This window comes from Nesoenas mayeri, assembly GCF_963082525.1.
Source record: "Nesoenas mayeri genome assembly, chromosome: 2".
NCBI classification, from domain to species: Eukaryota; Metazoa; Chordata; class Aves; order Columbiformes; family Columbidae; genus Nesoenas; species Nesoenas mayeri.
Window position 1 is genome coordinate 78,829,077 of NC_137543.1, and position 17,011 is coordinate 78,846,087.

General features: G+C 38.1%; 1 protein-coding gene across 1 annotated transcript in view; it reads left to right on the forward strand.

The window, feature by feature from the left end:
* The window catches only part of TRIO (trio Rho guanine nucleotide exchange factor), a 255,207-nt gene that overhangs the window by 156,166 nt on the left and 82,030 nt on the right, over positions 1 to 17,011 (forward strand). The window contains exons 21-30 of the mRNA XM_080338767.1: positions 2,428 to 2,550; positions 4,151 to 4,345; positions 4,448 to 4,563; positions 4,981 to 5,047; positions 5,822 to 5,931; positions 6,998 to 7,067; positions 7,535 to 7,624; positions 9,572 to 9,664; positions 12,641 to 12,752; positions 14,809 to 14,999. Of these exons, the coding sequence (XP_080194893.1) occupies positions 2,428 to 2,550; positions 4,151 to 4,345; positions 4,448 to 4,563; positions 4,981 to 5,047; positions 5,822 to 5,931; positions 6,998 to 7,067; positions 7,535 to 7,624; positions 9,572 to 9,664; positions 12,641 to 12,752; positions 14,809 to 14,999 (1,167 nt within the window). The remainder of the gene's footprint in view (positions 1 to 2,427; positions 2,551 to 4,150; positions 4,346 to 4,447; positions 4,564 to 4,980; positions 5,048 to 5,821; positions 5,932 to 6,997; positions 7,068 to 7,534; positions 7,625 to 9,571; positions 9,665 to 12,640; positions 12,753 to 14,808; positions 15,000 to 17,011) is intronic.

Consider the following 17,011-nt stretch of genomic DNA (forward strand, 5'->3'; position numbering starts at 1 on the left):
TTTTGATCTCTTGAAAGATTTCTAAAGTCTGTCTTTCATGCTTTCCCAAATAAAGTAATGCAAGATAAATCTTGGAGTGAAGTTAAAGATTAATACCTCTTCAAAACAACACCACCACCTCTTCCCTGCCCCCCACCCAACTTTTGAATAACCTTAACTCCAACCTCTGCCAAGCACATGACCTACTTGCTTTTGTATAGAGATTACTGACTAACAGTCAAACACTGGAGATAATGTTCTGTCAGCGTTTTCATTGTAAATCCCATTTTTCAGCAATCATGAGTTCAGTCATAGCAAAGCAAACCAAACCATATATGGACTGCACACTGATTAGCAAAAAAATTGAAATGTTGCTGTTTTCATTTAGATTTTTGTTTGGAAGTTGGAAGAATACATTTTTTGTGCTTTCAGAACTTGATACCCTGCAATGGGGGCAGGTACCAAAGTAGTTTGTGAGGACAATGATACTCTGTCATTCCAGAGTTAAAGGCCCACCTGATCACTAAATTGATTTCTCCAGTTCTTGTACGGTGATATGTGTCTCCAGCATACAATCCTGATCCTCACATGAAATGAGAGCTGATCTAAACTGTAGGACTTAATGTTAAGATGAACTTTCTGTCATATTGTGGTTCTAGAGAGCTGCCAGCAAATTATGAAAGGGCAAAATTTGGGGAGGGGAAGTTTTATTGTTTATCGTTCATTCCAGCATTATGTAATAAAATCACCAAAAAACTCATGGAGGTTAAAAAGTATCAAAATAAATGTTGTTTGTAACATCAGCAATAGCCATGCTGCTTGTCCTTATCAGTCCTGACTTGCAAAGATTGACATTAGAATGACAAAGGGTATTTTATGGGGTGGTTGGTTGAAGTGTCCCTTTTCTCAAGAGTAGCCCAAGAGTTGTTGGTTTGTTTCCATCAGCGACACTTGAAAAGTACAGACACATCTGATCAGGCTTGCATTTGCACTAGTATGTGACTAGGTAAATGGCATCCTACTGTTCATGTTCAGTGTTGAATTTTTCTGCTTACTTTAGTATTTGTACCAAGAGGCAAAAGCATCCTAAGTGGAAGGAAGAGAATCAAAGTTATTCAGTAACAGCCTGGATGAGCTTAAATCATTGGTGGAATTATACTACAGATGATGCCTTTTCTGATTCAGTATAAGGTTATGTTCTTGAAAAATATATACTACTGTCCACCAAGATAAAACTTTTTCTGTTCTTGGTAATGTGGATAGATGAAAGCGTAAACTGAAAGTACGAGAGATATAAGAAAGAATGAGGACCCATTAGCAATCTACTACTTTTTCTCCTGAAGTATGAAATTTTTTGTCTAGTGCTACATGTATGTACTGAAGACACAGAAGATACACATGCATTTAGTAACAAGACGGTGCTAAGCAAGGTGTATTAAACTTGGTGAACATCTGGTACTGGCTTTGTCAGAATCAAGAACTGTCTAAGTTTGTAAGTGCCTCTACATACTGCTGTAGTAGTAGCCTGTATTCAGAGCTGCAAAACGACTTGGTAATGTCAGTCTTCAGTTAAATTTTGATTTTTACTCTTATACAGCAGTTTGAGAATTTTTTTTCCTTCCAGTACCCAGAGAGTAGGATTCCTTGCAGCCACTGAGTAATGCTTCAAAAGGCAGCAAATATTAATGTGGTTAAAACATAGATAATAACATGGGTCAGCATTGTTCTCAGTAGTGAGACAGTAAGGTGCCAGGGTGTGGAAAGGAATCAATTTTAGTTTGCAGTTCTTGGTTCTCGTCTTTTACTACTTACACGTGCATTATTTGGTTTAACGGATACATCTCACCATTCCTCCTCTGCTGCAGGTTTAAATTCTAAGAGTACATGTAACTATAGACCTTACTTTGTGAGACTGGAATACTTGTCAACTAAAGAGTGAAATTATACTTAAATCTTATGTGCTTGGAAAGTTTAGCCTACGCATTTGGCAGTCTTATGTACATTTTTACAAGTTGGAAAATGCATATTTCTGAGTACAGCTGTCCTGTGTCGCACCAAAGAAGTGATTTTTGCTCAGCTGGGGAGTATGCTAACAAAACTGTAGACATAGAACTTTTAGTAGTGGACTACTATAGTCCTGTAGTAGTGTTACAAACTGTTTGATATTGTGGGGCAGGGGTGTCAAGCTGTATAAATATAACTACTACATTTTTACAGTCCTAAAATTTCATTTGGCCCTTTGAAGGCAACTGTGAGGCTGATGTGGGCCCTGGTGAAAATGAGCTTGACACCCCTGTTGTAGAGGTATTATACGATTGCTATGAGTTACATAGAGTAAAATTTACCTGTGGCCAATCTGTGTTTGTGAAATACTGATTACAGATGGTTTCTATTGGCAAAAGTATGTTGCCTTCTCTCTAACTTTTCCTTCATTATTGCTTTATTTAGGCTCTGGAATGGATTCATGACAATGGAGAGTTTTATTTATCCACACATACTTCCACTGGCTCCAGCATCCAGCACACTCAAGAGCTGTTAAAAGAACATGAAGAATTTCAGATCACAGCAAAGGTAAAATAAGTAAATAAAATTTTTTAAGATTAAAAACAAACAAAACTCACCCAAACAACAACAACCGAACCAAAACCAAAACACAAAAATTCCTTTCACCCCCCTGCTCCCTCCCAACAACAAAAAAAAAAACTTTACTCATTACGTTACTATTTTATTAAAGTATTGTGTGATTCTACAGTAACTTTTTGAGCCATGGCAGCGTTGTGTTATTCTGCATCTCTGGAGGCCCATACAGAGATGCAGATGACACTTGTGCAGCTTACCGGTTTACACATGTGAAGGACAGACAACTAGTGCGTGACTGAAGTACATGAGCTTATGTAAACTTGTCTGTCTCTGTATTTTGCTTTGTCACCTGTTTCCACCTCTTGGCTCTACAGTCTTCATAGAGAAATAATAGAGCCCAAGAAAGTAAGCAAGTGTTAATTTGTCTGAAGGACCATCTCGAAAGAGAAGAAACTTGGAGATGGAGTTGGTCATGGGACATGTGGGAAGGGACAGAAGAGAATCCAGAAAGAACAAAGATCACTTTTCCTTTTCAAACCAGGATTTTCTTCCTTCTGAGTTTTGCTCCAGCCTTTGCTCTGCTGGATCCCTTCCAGCATGCAGAGCCACCCCTGCCCCCCTTGTTTCCTCTGTCAGTCAGTAGATGACGTGGGTACCCCTTTTGAAAGGATGTTGTTAGTGCCACTCCCTTGGCGTTTCACTACCCATCGGGAGGACGTATTAGCCCTCGCTAATTCCGTAGTGAAAAGAAATTCTCTGATGAGGAACCATTAAGAAAGAAAAAAGAATGAGAGAAAAAAAAAAGGACAAATACTGTTGATTTTCCAACTGATATAGAAAAGTCAAGTTTTTATTGATTGTTCTGCATAACTCCCTGTTACCAAGGGCCCTGACAGTGCACTTTACTCTGACAGGGTATCAGAGAGGTAGAGATATAAATTCATCTACTGTGGATGATTTATGATTTACATGAAAGAAAGTGCCTAGTCTTAGGCAGCTTTGCTAATTGGGAAAAGCGCTTAGTTACAGATTTGGTAACTTAGTTTCTCTCAAAGAACGATGTGACAACAAAACATAATTTAAAAAAGATCTAAAGAATATAGTCTTAATCCATTGAAATGTAAAGCATACAACAAGACTTACCTCCATCTCAGCATTTCAGTGATGTCTAAAGGAGGTAGATTCTTGAGACTGTGAACCAGGTCCAATACCAGGGCTTCAGTGGTAAGGAATAAAATATCCCTTTTGGCATCCAGACTCCTTTGTATCGATGCGAGGAGAACACCCATGCTTTGAAAAGCTTGCCTAGCAGAATTTAATCTCTGGGTTAGATATGGAGCACATATTTGAAAGAAAACGAAATAATTGCTTCTAGTCATGCAATAATAAAACCCAAGGAAGGAAACCTGTATTCATCTTGTGCTGTTTTTATTAAGAAAAAGTATCTGTTTAAAGGAGTTCTGGGAAGAGAGAGGAGGAAGCTAGCTCATGTGGTGGCTTCTGCAACTGCCCTTCATAGCAGGTTAAGCAGAATGACCCCCTTTGTGACAGGTAGAGCTAGTAACTGTTCAATATTTTCCTGTTTTCCTAGCAAACCAAAGAGAGGGTGAAGTTGTTGATACAGCTGGCTGATGGCTTTTGTGAAAAAGGGCATGCTCATGCAACAGAGATTAAAAAATGTGTCACAGCAGTGGATAAGAGGTACAGAGACTTTTCCCTGCGCATGGAGAAGTACAGGACCTCTTTAGAGAAAGCTCTGGGTATTTCCTCCGATTCCAATAAATCGGTAAGAGAAATTTGAGTGTGATGCAAGCTTTGCTTGCATTTGATTTAGCTATTGTTTTCTTCTGTCTCCTTTCTTAATCAATTCTTCCTCTCTTTAATAAAGAGCAAAAGCTTGCAGCTGGATATAATCCCAGCCAGTGTCCCTGGGTCAGAGGTGAAACTACGTGATGCTGCTCATGAGCTTAATGAAGAAAAACGGAAGTCAGCCCGCAGGAAAGAGTAATACATTTATTTATTTTTAATCAATGAGAATGCATAAGTCAATCCTAATAATGAAACAATTGTCTGGCAGCTTAAAAATTGGATAAATGGTAAAGAGAGAGTGATGTTACTCAGTAGCTCCTATTGCTTTTTATTCATATGCTTGTTCTCATAGATCTAGCATGTCAGAATCTTAAACTTGCAAAACTGTGTTAGATATTTTTTAACATGCTTTTTGAGCTGGTTAGTAATGGAGGGATATTACCTCTTCTGTTTCTTTCACCTGTTGCATCTCTTCACGTTTCAGTTCTCAAATTTTTCTTGCAGCAGTGGAAAAAGCAAAGACTGATGAGGACAAAGATGTATTCTGGTTATTATGCATTCATAATGATCTAACAGACTGAGATTTGATTATTCTTTCTGTTGTCACCTAAGGTTCATTATGGCTGAGCTAATTCAGACAGAAAAGGCTTATGTAAGAGATCTCCGGGAATGCATGGATGTAAGTTTTCTTTTTTTCACTAATCTTTGAAGACAGGATTCAGTCCAGTGCTTTCTGTTTCTTTCTGATTTAACAGCCAAGCATGACTGGTTTGCAGCCATAGGACCAAATTAAGTATCTTTTCTACTGTTAAGAAGAAACTTAGAATTACATCTGATAACAGCCATTTTGGAATTAATCCTATATGTTTTGCTTTTGTCAGTACTGAGTTTCAGCATTTGCTCCTTTCACAATTCATAAACGTGTGGGCTTTTTTGTTTCAGAGAGGGAAGGGAAAAAGGAGGGGTTTACTTTATTTGCTTTGCTAGCAATAGAGAAGAGCTTCTGTTAATTCTCTTATTATCTGTATCACATGGTCTGCTACTAGCTGACTTTTTGAACAGAAATTCAGAGACATTCCATGGAAAAGTGCCCAGTAATTGTTATGCTGAAGCAAGTAACGTTCAGTGTTAGCCGTTGCAGAATCCATGAACTTCTAGACTGCAGAACTGACCTTGATAAGGTATATCCTAAAGCATTAGAGGTTGTCAAGAACACTGTGCATTTTAAACTATGAAGTCTCAGGGACTGTGTTAAATTGTCAGTTTTAGAACTTCCATTTTACTGTCAAAATCACAAGGTATATTTGACACAACAGGTACTGTCACAATTGGAGATGATGCCGCTGTGTGATCTTCCCCCAGTTTCTCTCCAGGAATGCATACTTAGAGATAGCTGGGTGCTTCTCTTCAGAGTTTACCATGACTTTTTATGCATCTTTTTTGTTCTGGGCAGACATATCTATGGGAAATGACAAGCGGAGTTGAGGAGATTCCACCTGGTATTGTAAACAAAGAGCACATTATCTTTGGAAACATGCAGGAAATATATGAGTTCCACAACAAGTGAGTGACTTATCTTCCATTTCCACATTACTGCTAAATCCAAATGATGACCTGGGGGATTTCCTAATGAAAATATTGTGCGTATGAATAATGGACAATTTTCCATTAAAAATTAAAAAGATTTCTTGCTAAGTCACATTGCTAAATTTCTTCAGTTGTTGCTTTTTGAGGCCAGGTAGGTACCCCGTTAGAAACTGTCTTTTTCAGTCTCAGACATATTTCAGCTTTTAAGAAATTATTTGGGTACATCAAAATTTTGTTGTTGGCTTTCCAGTTTTCTAACGAGATGGAAACCACTGAACTCAATAGAATACAGATATGGCACAGACCTAAATTTAAGACTGTCATTCCTTCAGAGCCCTCATTTCTGGTTTCCAATTGCAACTGCTAGTGGGAAAGAGTAGGGCTCCCCAGTCTTTTCTAGCTCTTTGAAGTTTCTGTGGAGATGTCCCACCATTGTTAGGTTTACTTGAGTACAGAGCATGAAAGAGTCTTGTCCACTACGTTTCTTCTGAGTGGATTAGTTCCTGGGTAGATCTGTGTACAGAAGGCTTGCTCTCAATCTTCCCTCTTTGTTAATTCATTGGTCTTTGTATTAGATTATGATTCTTCTAACTAATAAAATATACAAGGTATATCCAAGAACCCAATTTTACAGTCTTTTATATGCTTTGTGTTAGTTTGAGCATCCAAAAAGCAAGTCACCTCCTTTTTCTTCTTGAGATGAAGGCTAAACATTTTTTGGAACAGAAACAGTAGGAAACCTCCCTGGTGGAGAACAACAGCAGTTATTATATTTTTGTGTACTTTTATCTGTTAATTCCATGTCTGCTGGATCAATTTCTGATCTTGACATCAGAATTTGTATTGAATTACATTTTATATTTTTTGTATTATTACACATTTTAATCAATTCCTGTTATCTTTATTTCTTTAATTCATGCTGTTGGTATGAATTATAGCAAGTTTTCTAACGGCCTTCATTCACAGACAATAGATCAGTGTCAGCTGCCCTAATGAAAATGTTTTATGTGCCTTGTACTATTTGTTTGTTTTCTACCCATAGTATATTCCTCAAGGAGCTGGAAAAATATGAACAGTTACCAGAAGATGTTGGGCACTGCTTCGTTACTTGGGTAATGAAATCAGATTTATGTTTAGAAATAACAAGGGAGATCGGAAGTGTGAAGGGATGGATTCTTGATCTCAGACCCCTTTTTAATTTGTGAAATTTGTAAAAGTACTTCTTCAAATTTGAGTAAAAATATGTGTATCTTTAACTGGGAACAAAAAAATTAAGGCACTGCTGTCAGATGCCAACGCTTAGCTGCTCTTGAAGTTTATGCAGGTTGCCTAAACCTGCATTCAGGTTTGGTTTTGTATCTTTGTCTTAGCTCTGAATAATCTACTTTTGCATACATTGCTATTGTTTTCAGTCTTACTTGCCTGATTTATTTTCTTATGCTGCCACTTTGAATGGGAAAATAATTCTGTATAGTTCAATTTCTTGAGAGAAAAGATACGTTCTCTGATAACTGTGTAAAAACTTGGAGACAGAAATGGTGCTCTCTGATAACCTGTGTAAATTTACATTGTTTTGCAGGCAGACAAATTCCAAATGTATGTTACTTACTGTAAAAATAAGCCAGATTCTACCCAGCTGATATTAGAACATGCAGGAGCATATTTTGATGTAAGTACGTTGTGTCCATCTTAAAAGTATGCCTTGACAGTTTGAATCATGTACTTGCAGTTATGCGGGGTGTCTAATTTCTTAAGAAAATGCAAGTTTCCTGGTACTAGTGCTGCAATTTAGTGTCAGCTTAAGGAAAATCATTCCTGTATTCACATGGTTAACTTCTATTGCTCAGTTGGTCTCATAAAGCTGCCAAATCAAATCTAAGAAGTCGCTGTCACACATCAGAGCAGTTCAGAAGTGGAAGCAGGTTCTGGCAGCAGCAACTGAGACAATGAATCTTCAGCCCTTGAAAGCACATTCTGCAAATCCTGGTATTTTGATGTGCTTAGTTTGCATTGTGTATAATAATGATGGAAAACACTGTTAAAATTTTGGACCACCTTTAAATTGTACTTGTATGTAGTGGTAATTCAGTTGACTGCCATTGTTCAGAGCTGCTAAACTAGCCACCTTGCTTATTCAGTCCCAAGGTTACTTGGTCTGCATGTGATATTCTGCTTAAGAAACGACCAAAATGTAGCAGCTGTTAGAGGTTTTAGGGAGGAATTTTTGCCACACTGAATGAGTTTTGATTAAATGTGTATTTACAGATTATTTGATTAGGTTTCTCTCCAGCCTGTTTTTGTTTCCTTCTCCACTTTGCTGAGCCACTAGCTGTGTAAGTTACACCACAAATTTTTTTTTAAATTGTTTGTAGAAGTAGAGGTAAGGATATAAAAAAAAATCCCTGAAGTTCTTAGTGTTAATTTCAGAAGTCTGTCCCTGGGGAGATGGGGATTCTAAGCATTCTCCTTAGAAAAGCCTTTCTCTGAAGCCTCTTAAGTTTTCGGTGCTTAAAGAAGAGCAGATAAATTACAGGAAATAAGGCAGCTACAACAAAAAAATATAGAAAAATGCAGTAAATACTATTTTTTAAAAAGTAACAAAGGGCTCTGATAAAACTGTATTAGAAATAAGTTCTTGCCACCACCACCAAAGGAGCATCCTTTGATTGCCCTGTTCTACCAGTACGTTCAGAGCTCTCCATCCCCTAATCCATCTGAAGTGGATTAGAAGTGTCAAGACCTAATTCTGCACACAGGTAATTTGAGGGGCTTCTATTGATGCCACCACTAGGCCACGTGAAAATGTCATGTGTATCCTATCTTGTGAATTTCTGATACTGTAATGGTTGGAAAGCACATAGCTGAGGTGCATAACTTGCTGTTAGAAATCGTGTGGTTAAAATAGATACAGTACTGTGATAAATGGCAAACACTGGCCACGAAGTTCAGCCATGATCATTACTTGAAATCTGTAATTATCCCGTCTAATTATCATCTAATTCTGTTTTCCTTCATTAGCTTTGTGGAGGTCATTATTTTTTTGTTTCTAAGTGGCTGCTTTTTTTTAGGCGTTTTGGTAACCTCTTTCCTTTAGTTGGAAAATGTTACTTCGTGCTCCCCCTTGTGGGGAAAGGCTTTCTGTGACTATGAATAGTTAAACGATAATAGCAGGTAATGCTAAGAAACCTCCACCTCAGCCTTCCTATGATAGACCTGGCTGTTCCCAGAACAGTGAAATTTGTTTTATTTTCTCTCCTGAGAGTAACAAAAGAAATACAGATAATAATTAAAACAAAACAAACAAAAAATAACAACAACAAAAACCCAAACATATTGCCTCATGTTCAATATCCCTAGTCATTGCTGTTTTTATTTAGGTTTGTTGAAACACTTCACACGTACCCTTGGAGGTAGTAATCTTTCGTTTGTACGAAGTGAGCAGGAAGATGCACAACATAATCATATGCTGTGGCTGGAATATCTTATCTTGTCTTTTTTTTTATTTCTTCTTGCTAAAATAGACTTTGTATTTAATGTATATATTGCACAGTCCTCAAAGTAGTCTATATCTGAGTGTTGGTGGTCGTAGTCCTCAAATGTTTGCTTTTTCATGTAGGAGATACAACAGCGGCATGGACTGGCCAACTCTATCTCCTCTTACCTTATCAAACCTGTCCAAAGGATAACAAAATACCAGCTTCTTTTAAAGGTCAGTATTAATTCAAAGTTCTTCTTCGATTCTTCTGTTTCTTCATCAGTTCTTCTGCTGTTCTAGAGAAAGAAAAGCTTTTGCTGAAATCAGGAGGAATTTTTTACGCTGCACTCTGAAACTGCAGCATCCTGGGCAGCCTCAAATATTGCTGGGGTATTTATTTAAGGAGACCGCTGAAAATGAAAGAGCGCATAAATAAGCAACTTTTTGTCCAGATTCCTGTAAATAAAAAAAAATACCTCACTGTTAATGTTTACTTAGAAAATATAATTTGCATTTCCAGAGTAAAAAAGTAATTCATGGCTGTATAGACAGGCACATTTTTGTAATGGTTTCTGCGACAAATTTTGGCAAGCCATTAGGTATGTTTATGATATTAAGTACTGTAAAATGTAGTCATTTTTATATGTTTGTATATATAACTATAATGTAAAATATTTAGAAAATACATAAATGTATATTGTGTGTGTACACATACACACACTAACACACACACTGAGTATCTGTAGAACTTTTGCACAAACAGATGACTTGTTGACTGAGCAGCAGCGTTCCTGAACTGTGCTGGGTCTCTGTTAGGTGGCATTGCTTGTTTTCTAATAGCAGCCTACGAAAGCACTGTAACTGATCTATGTCTCCCCTTTCTACTTGAGAGCTGCTGTGGATGATTGTTTTTAAAATTTCTGAAAAGCACTGCAGGCTATTTCAGGTCAAGTTGGATGGAAACAAGACTGTCATTTTTAACTGAAACATATTGTCTGTTCTCCCTTGTAAGAAGGTGCAACTTGATGAAATGATAACATACAGAAATACTCTAGACTGTGCTGTTTCAGAAATTTTGGGGTATTGATTCAAAATTTTTTTTTTAATCTAAATAAGCTTTAGCTGCTACATTATTGAAGATAAATAGGTTTCACCTGTGTTTGCAGAGCCAGGTGGCTTTGCTGCATAGTAAAATGGATTTATTTGGTGGTTGTTGGGTTTTCTTCCCTCCTCCATCCTCCTGTAAGAAGAGCAACATAAAACATGGAAGAATGTAGAGCCCAAAATTTGAATGATAGCTGAAACATGTCAGAGTTTTAGAAGTTCCGCTTATTTCTCCAAATGGTGTTGAAGCTGCTCATCCTCTGTGCCTCCTGGAAGCTATTTAGTTACGCTGTTCTGTGGAGTTGTCATGCAAGATTTGAGCATGATGATGTAGTGTTTTGCTGTGATGGTGGTATTGGCAGTTGAATAAAAATAGTGTAGTGATGATAATAGTAGGAGTCACCTGGCTTTCTCTTTACAAAGGAAAAGGGAATTTAACCTGAGCAAATGAATTAAGTAGACCTTTTGAATAATAGAAGGAACATAATATGCCCTTTTGGTTATGTAAGCCACATTTTATCTTGATACTGTTTAAATGCTCAGAAGATATGAGGAAATTTGAACAGCTGAGGTGCTGTTATGTTAATATCTGTGGGATGTTCAATGGGCAGGGAACTGCATCGCCCTAAATTCTACTACAGTGTTTCAGCATATTCCGTTCTCTGACTTCTGTCCATTAGTTAATGCTTGTTTGTATTCAAAAATTTTGTCTGTAGGATGTCTTTAACTGTGTGAACACAGAATAGAGTAATTCACTGAATATTTGAAATGAAACAACGTAAATCCTCTTATCAGCAGTAGCACAGAGCAGGTCTTTGGTGCAGTGAAGCAAAGATTGAGGCGAGGAGGTGTCCTTTTGTGCTGTCCTGCTTTCCACCATCTTCATGTCTTGGCAGCTTTGTTGTTCTTGGTGTTGATGTAGCACTGCATCTGATAGCTGTGTGTGTGCTTATCAGAAAAAACACTGTCCTTTATGTAACTTTTGAAGATTTCTTATTAAGCAGATCATAGTACAGTTTGGGTTGGAAGGGACCTTCAGAGTTCATCTAGTCAAATCCTCCTGCCATGAACAGGGACATCTTCAACTAGATCAGGGTGCTCAGAGCCCCATCCGGCCTGGCCTGGAATGTCTGCAGGGATGGGGCATCTACCACCTCTCCGGGCAACCTGGGCCAGTGTTTCACTGCCATCATTGTAAAAAAATTTCTTCCTGTAATCTAGCCTGAATCTCCCCTCCTTTAGTTTTTAAAACCATTACCCCTTGTCTTATTGTAACAGGCCCTACTTAAAAGCCTGTGCCCATCTTTCTCATAGGTTGATTTTAAATACTGAAACGCTGCATTAAGGTATCTCTGGAGCCTTGTCTTCTCCCAATGTTCTCAGCCTGTCCTCATAGCAGAGCTGTTCCAGCCCTCTGATCATTTTTGTGGCCTCCTCTGCCCCCTCTCCAACAGGTCCATGTCTTTCCTGTACTGAGGGCTCCAGAGCTGGATGCAGGAATCCAAGTGGGGTCTCATCAGAGCAGAGTAGAGAGGCAGAATCATCTCCCTTGAACTGCTGGTCACGCTCCCTTTGATGCAGCCCAAGATACAATTGGCCTCCGGGCTTTACAGAAGTCCAGATAGATGACATCCATAGCCCATTGTCCACTGATATATTTACTTCATCACAGAAGGCTACTAGGTTGGTCAGGCAGGACTTGCTCTTGGTGAAGCTGTGCTGATGGTCTTGTATCACTTCCCAGTCCTCCATGTACCTTAGCAGAGCTTCTAGGAGGATCTGTTTTATGGTCTTCCCAGGCACAGAGGTGAGGCTGACAAGTCAGCAGTTCTTTCTAGCCTTTTTAAAAATAGGTGTGTTGTTTCCCTTTTCCAGGTGATCTTGTTAAAATTAGAGGTGGTTAACTGAAAGCTTGGATGGCTCCTTGCAGAATAGATAATAATAAATGCAAAATATGCTGTCATGTCGTTGGCAAAGAAAGAAGTTCAAAAAGATTTTACATATCAAAAATGATTCTTTGGTGTTTAGAAGGCAGTATTGGGTTGTCTGTCGTATCAGTGTAGAAAAACATGATAAGGAGTATTCATATCTGCTCATCTTTTGCAGGAGCTGCTTACGTGCTGTGAAGAAGGTAAAGGTGAGATTAAGGATGGCCTGGAGGTGATGCTTAGTGTGCCAAAGCGAGCCAATGATGCCATGCACCTCAGCATGCTGGAAGGTAGGATTCAAACTGGCTTTCCAGTTCAGTCATGTGCTGTAGATTAACTTTGTTTAATAACTTTTTATATTACTCTATGTCAAGAAGATCTGAAGAATGCTAACATTTTCTTATCTCTGGGTTTCTATTTTATACAACTTTTATTTGGAAGTATAAAAAATGCAAACTTACTTAGGAAAATTGTGACAGACAACTAGTACAGTTTTGCTAATTTTTTTAAATGTTTTTTCATCCTGATCTATAGCTCTGACACTGCACATCTGAAAAATATGTAGGTTAACAAAGTTTTCCACTACTCACCTAAGATGTGATAGGTGAATTGTCAGACAAAATAGCTTTGGATATGTTTTCTAACTATATCCTTGGCTTCTTAATATGAGGACCGTAAGTGTATTAGAGGTGATTTACTGATTTATATATCAAATAATTGTCTCCAAGAAGTTTGTCGTTTTCACATCTGTTTGCCGCCTGTTCCATAACAGACTTCTGATTGAAATGAAATGTATCTTCTGGCAGGAAAATGTCAATGTAAGACAATTTAGCCTGAGCCTTAGCCAGAACAGCATAATCATGTTCATGGCACACAGTGGAGGTTGGATGTAATTGCTTCTATGTGCTTAGAACAGCTTTCTGCCAAAATCTGTTTTGTAATTGGCACATTATCTTGTATGATGGTGCCATCATACATTTAGTCATGAAGCTGTTTTTCTTTGGCATTTAAATTTTTTGAGATAAAAGCAGAACTACCTTACCTTGCAGTTGCTGAATAAAGGCTTATGGGTGCTTTTAAACAATATTCCTTTTCCTCCTGCTGCCTTCTAGTACTAAAATGGAGCTTGTAATAAAATTTCCACTATTGTACAAGTTACTATAAAACTCAGTTTGGTTTGACATGTGATCCTTGATCATGTGGATGCTCAAAAGCACCTTTCTTCCCTGATTGTAAGTAATAGAAATGTTGGTCAGTTTGCAGGATCAGTTCCAAATGCTTTTTTTTCAGGGAACAGTGTTAATATAAATGCTGACCAGCATTGGTAATAATCTTTTAACACTAGGAATGTGACTCTGGAGAATATCCTAATCTTTTGCCTAAGCTGGTTTTATTCATGCATGTATCGTGGAGTCATCCCATGTTAGACAAATATAGTGAGTGAGCACATTTCCTCTTTATGTCTCTGGAGGGTTTTGAATTAACATCCTGATGCAACTTGCCTCTGATGCTCTCCATACTGTTGTCCTGTTTAGAACAATGAGAGCTGTTATTTTCGTAAGAAGGATGGTGTTCTTCAGAGAATATTGGCAAGCAATATCTATTTAAAATGCAGTTTAATACCATGCAAAAGAGTGTGGTAGACTAATTTCTGTTATCCTACAACTCTGAAGTTGTATATTAAACCAGGAGAACACTGTACCACTACAGTGGAAGTAAAATTGTTGATATTCTCAATCTTCATCTTTTTGTTATGTGTCAAGATAAGTAATCCAACTGCTATTGCTTTATTATGGATCAATATTGGAGTGACTCAGTGGCAGGCCAATCACATGGCAACAGCTCCAAGGTGCCATCTTCTTCCGTGCCCTAATGGAACATGTTTACATGCTCATTGTGTACATATTAGGGAAGGTATCTCACCAGAAAAGGTGTCACTTGGGAGCTTTCCAATGTCAGAACAACTTGAAGTGCTCTCTCTGTCCTTGCAAGCTGTTCTTTTTCTACAGTGGCAGAGAACTTGTAAGAGAAATCATTTTCATCATGGAAGAGGTTACCAGAAGGTGACATAGAGAGATGTCATTTGTTAGTGAAATATTACCAGAAGAGTTGATAAACTTAATAATTAGATCTCTAAATTTACACTTAGACTTGAACTACAGCTACATTTACTAAGTATTTTGCAAAGTTGAAATCGAGTCTTGTTTTTCATTTTGCTTTCTCAGAATCTCGTATTTTGCAAGCTACATTTGGAAAAAAAAATAAGATCACTTAATAAACAGAAGCTGTGCTTTTTAATTTCCTCATTATCAACTTTTCATGGTGAATCTTTCCCTGGGTTTTTAGGCTTTGATGAAAATATAGAATCTCAGGGAGAGCTCATCCTTCAAGAATCCTTCCAAGTGTGGGACCCCAAAACACTGATTCGAAAGGGAAGAGAGAGGCACCTTTTCCTTTTTGAGATGTCCTTGGTTTTCAGTAAAGAAGTAAAGGACTCCAGTGGAAGGAGCAAGTACATTTACAAGAGTAAACTCTTCGTAAGTATGGAAGTACAAATGATCGTTTTTAGAAAAGTGTCTAAATTAGATTGTGTACTAAGCTCAGATGATTTAAATGTGCCCAAAGAACTTGAACAACCTACAGTGCACTGACAGAACAGCCTTGGAATGTGTAGACTGAATCTTGTAAGCTGGCTGCTTTGTCATGCTTTTGAGGAGAAGGAGTAGGCTGAAAACAACTACTGAAGGGTGTCATGACAAAGGACAATCAAGATTGAGCTGGACTGATTTTGTGCTAATTGTATGTTTGATTGCTCGTTCTTTAAGTCTCATTTGTATAAAGCAGAAAGATGAAAAGAGGTTAATAAACTGCCTTCATCTTGCTTGTTTACTATTGCTGTTGTAGTAATATCAGTGCTAAGGATTTGGTTTGGTGGGTATTCTACATATACTGATCTGGAAAGGCAAGAACTCCTTGTTATGGAAAAGTTCATTCCAGAATGTCTACTGAGGGTCGTAGTCTTACAATAATATTTTGTAAATAAAATGATAGCTCTTATGGGCTACTGAAAAGATGTAAAGATGTAAATTTTTTTCTCCTCATTTTAGAAAAGAAAAAAATAATCTGCTCTTTCCTCAGCTGTAGCATGTACGCACTACACAATTTGACCCTGCAATTCATACCCTTCCCTTCCTGGCTCATTGGATGACTTGGTTGAGACCAGTATTAACACTCCATAAATTTTGTTAGCCAAGTGAGAAGACAGTCTCCCATAGTTTGCTCTGCATCTGCCAGAGACAAGATTAGCTTTTCTACTAGACAGTTTAGAAAAAGTACATGAAATTACATCTCAGGATCGCGCTCTAAAATACATTATTCTTCTGTTGATCTTATTGGGATATATGACTGATTCTAGATGGTATAAATACTGAGCCTTTTCTCCCTGCTTTCAGCTCCCTTTCCTTCATTCTTCCCCCCTTCCCACCTCTGTGTCCAAACTGGTAAAGCAGGTTGGTTCAAAAAAACCTCCTTTTTTTCCTATCTTACTTTGCATATTCTGTCACTTAATTTCCAACACTTGCTTTCCTTCCTGGTACACGATAGCTAGCAGGTAACACAGCTGCAACTGTTTTGTTGATCACACCTTTCTTTGGTGCTCTCAAGAATCTGAAATACAAAAATCTTCCTGCGTACTGGAGGGTAACATCAGCTGCCAAGGCATTACATGGGTGGGGAGACAGAGCCAAAAAATTGGTCCTGTAAGCTTGTCATGTCAGTTCCTCTGACTGGAATTTAGTGATAGCCTTGGGTCTTAGAGAAGTTATTGGAAATCTTGAAGACACCTACTGTACCTCATTTTAAAAATACATGCGTATCTTTTTGTCTTCATATTCTGTTTGGCAAAATATCCTGTAGTGAAGCTTGCTATTATAGCAATTCTTGTAGTGTGATCTTTAGAAAAGGCCTTCATACAGATGTTGAAAGCATGCATGTTGATTTGAAGTAAAGATCTTTCTTTTTTTCACATTGTCATGTCTCCTGCCTCTGGAAGGTGGTTTTACAAAAGTGAGGTCCTCCTCCTTACTTTGGGCATGATGGCCATCATGGTTTTTCCAGCACAGGATACTCAACAGCATGACTTGTATCAGTACAAGAATGTGTTAATGAACTCCTTTGGCAAAAGATAAAGTGTCCAGAAGCAAATGCCCAAGGAGGGCTGTGGGAACAAGGCAAGCAGGTGTTGCTTTGCCAGAATACTCTCCCACTCACCAGTAACTGACAGTTCAGGGGTTTCTTCCCCTGAATGGGGATTCTGTGCATTCAATAACCTGCAGCCAATTTATCCTCCAGGGCCTTGTCCTTGGACCACGTGCAGACTTCTAGCATTTACAGTGTCCTTTGGCAAAGAATTGTATTGCTCGACTATATTTTGGGCACAGGCCAACCTCCCTGTGTTGGATTTTGAACCCAACTCCCTGCCACTAGTTTCATTTGATGAGCACCAGTGTGGAAAGGGACAGTGAACAACATACATTGGCTTTGCCACTCT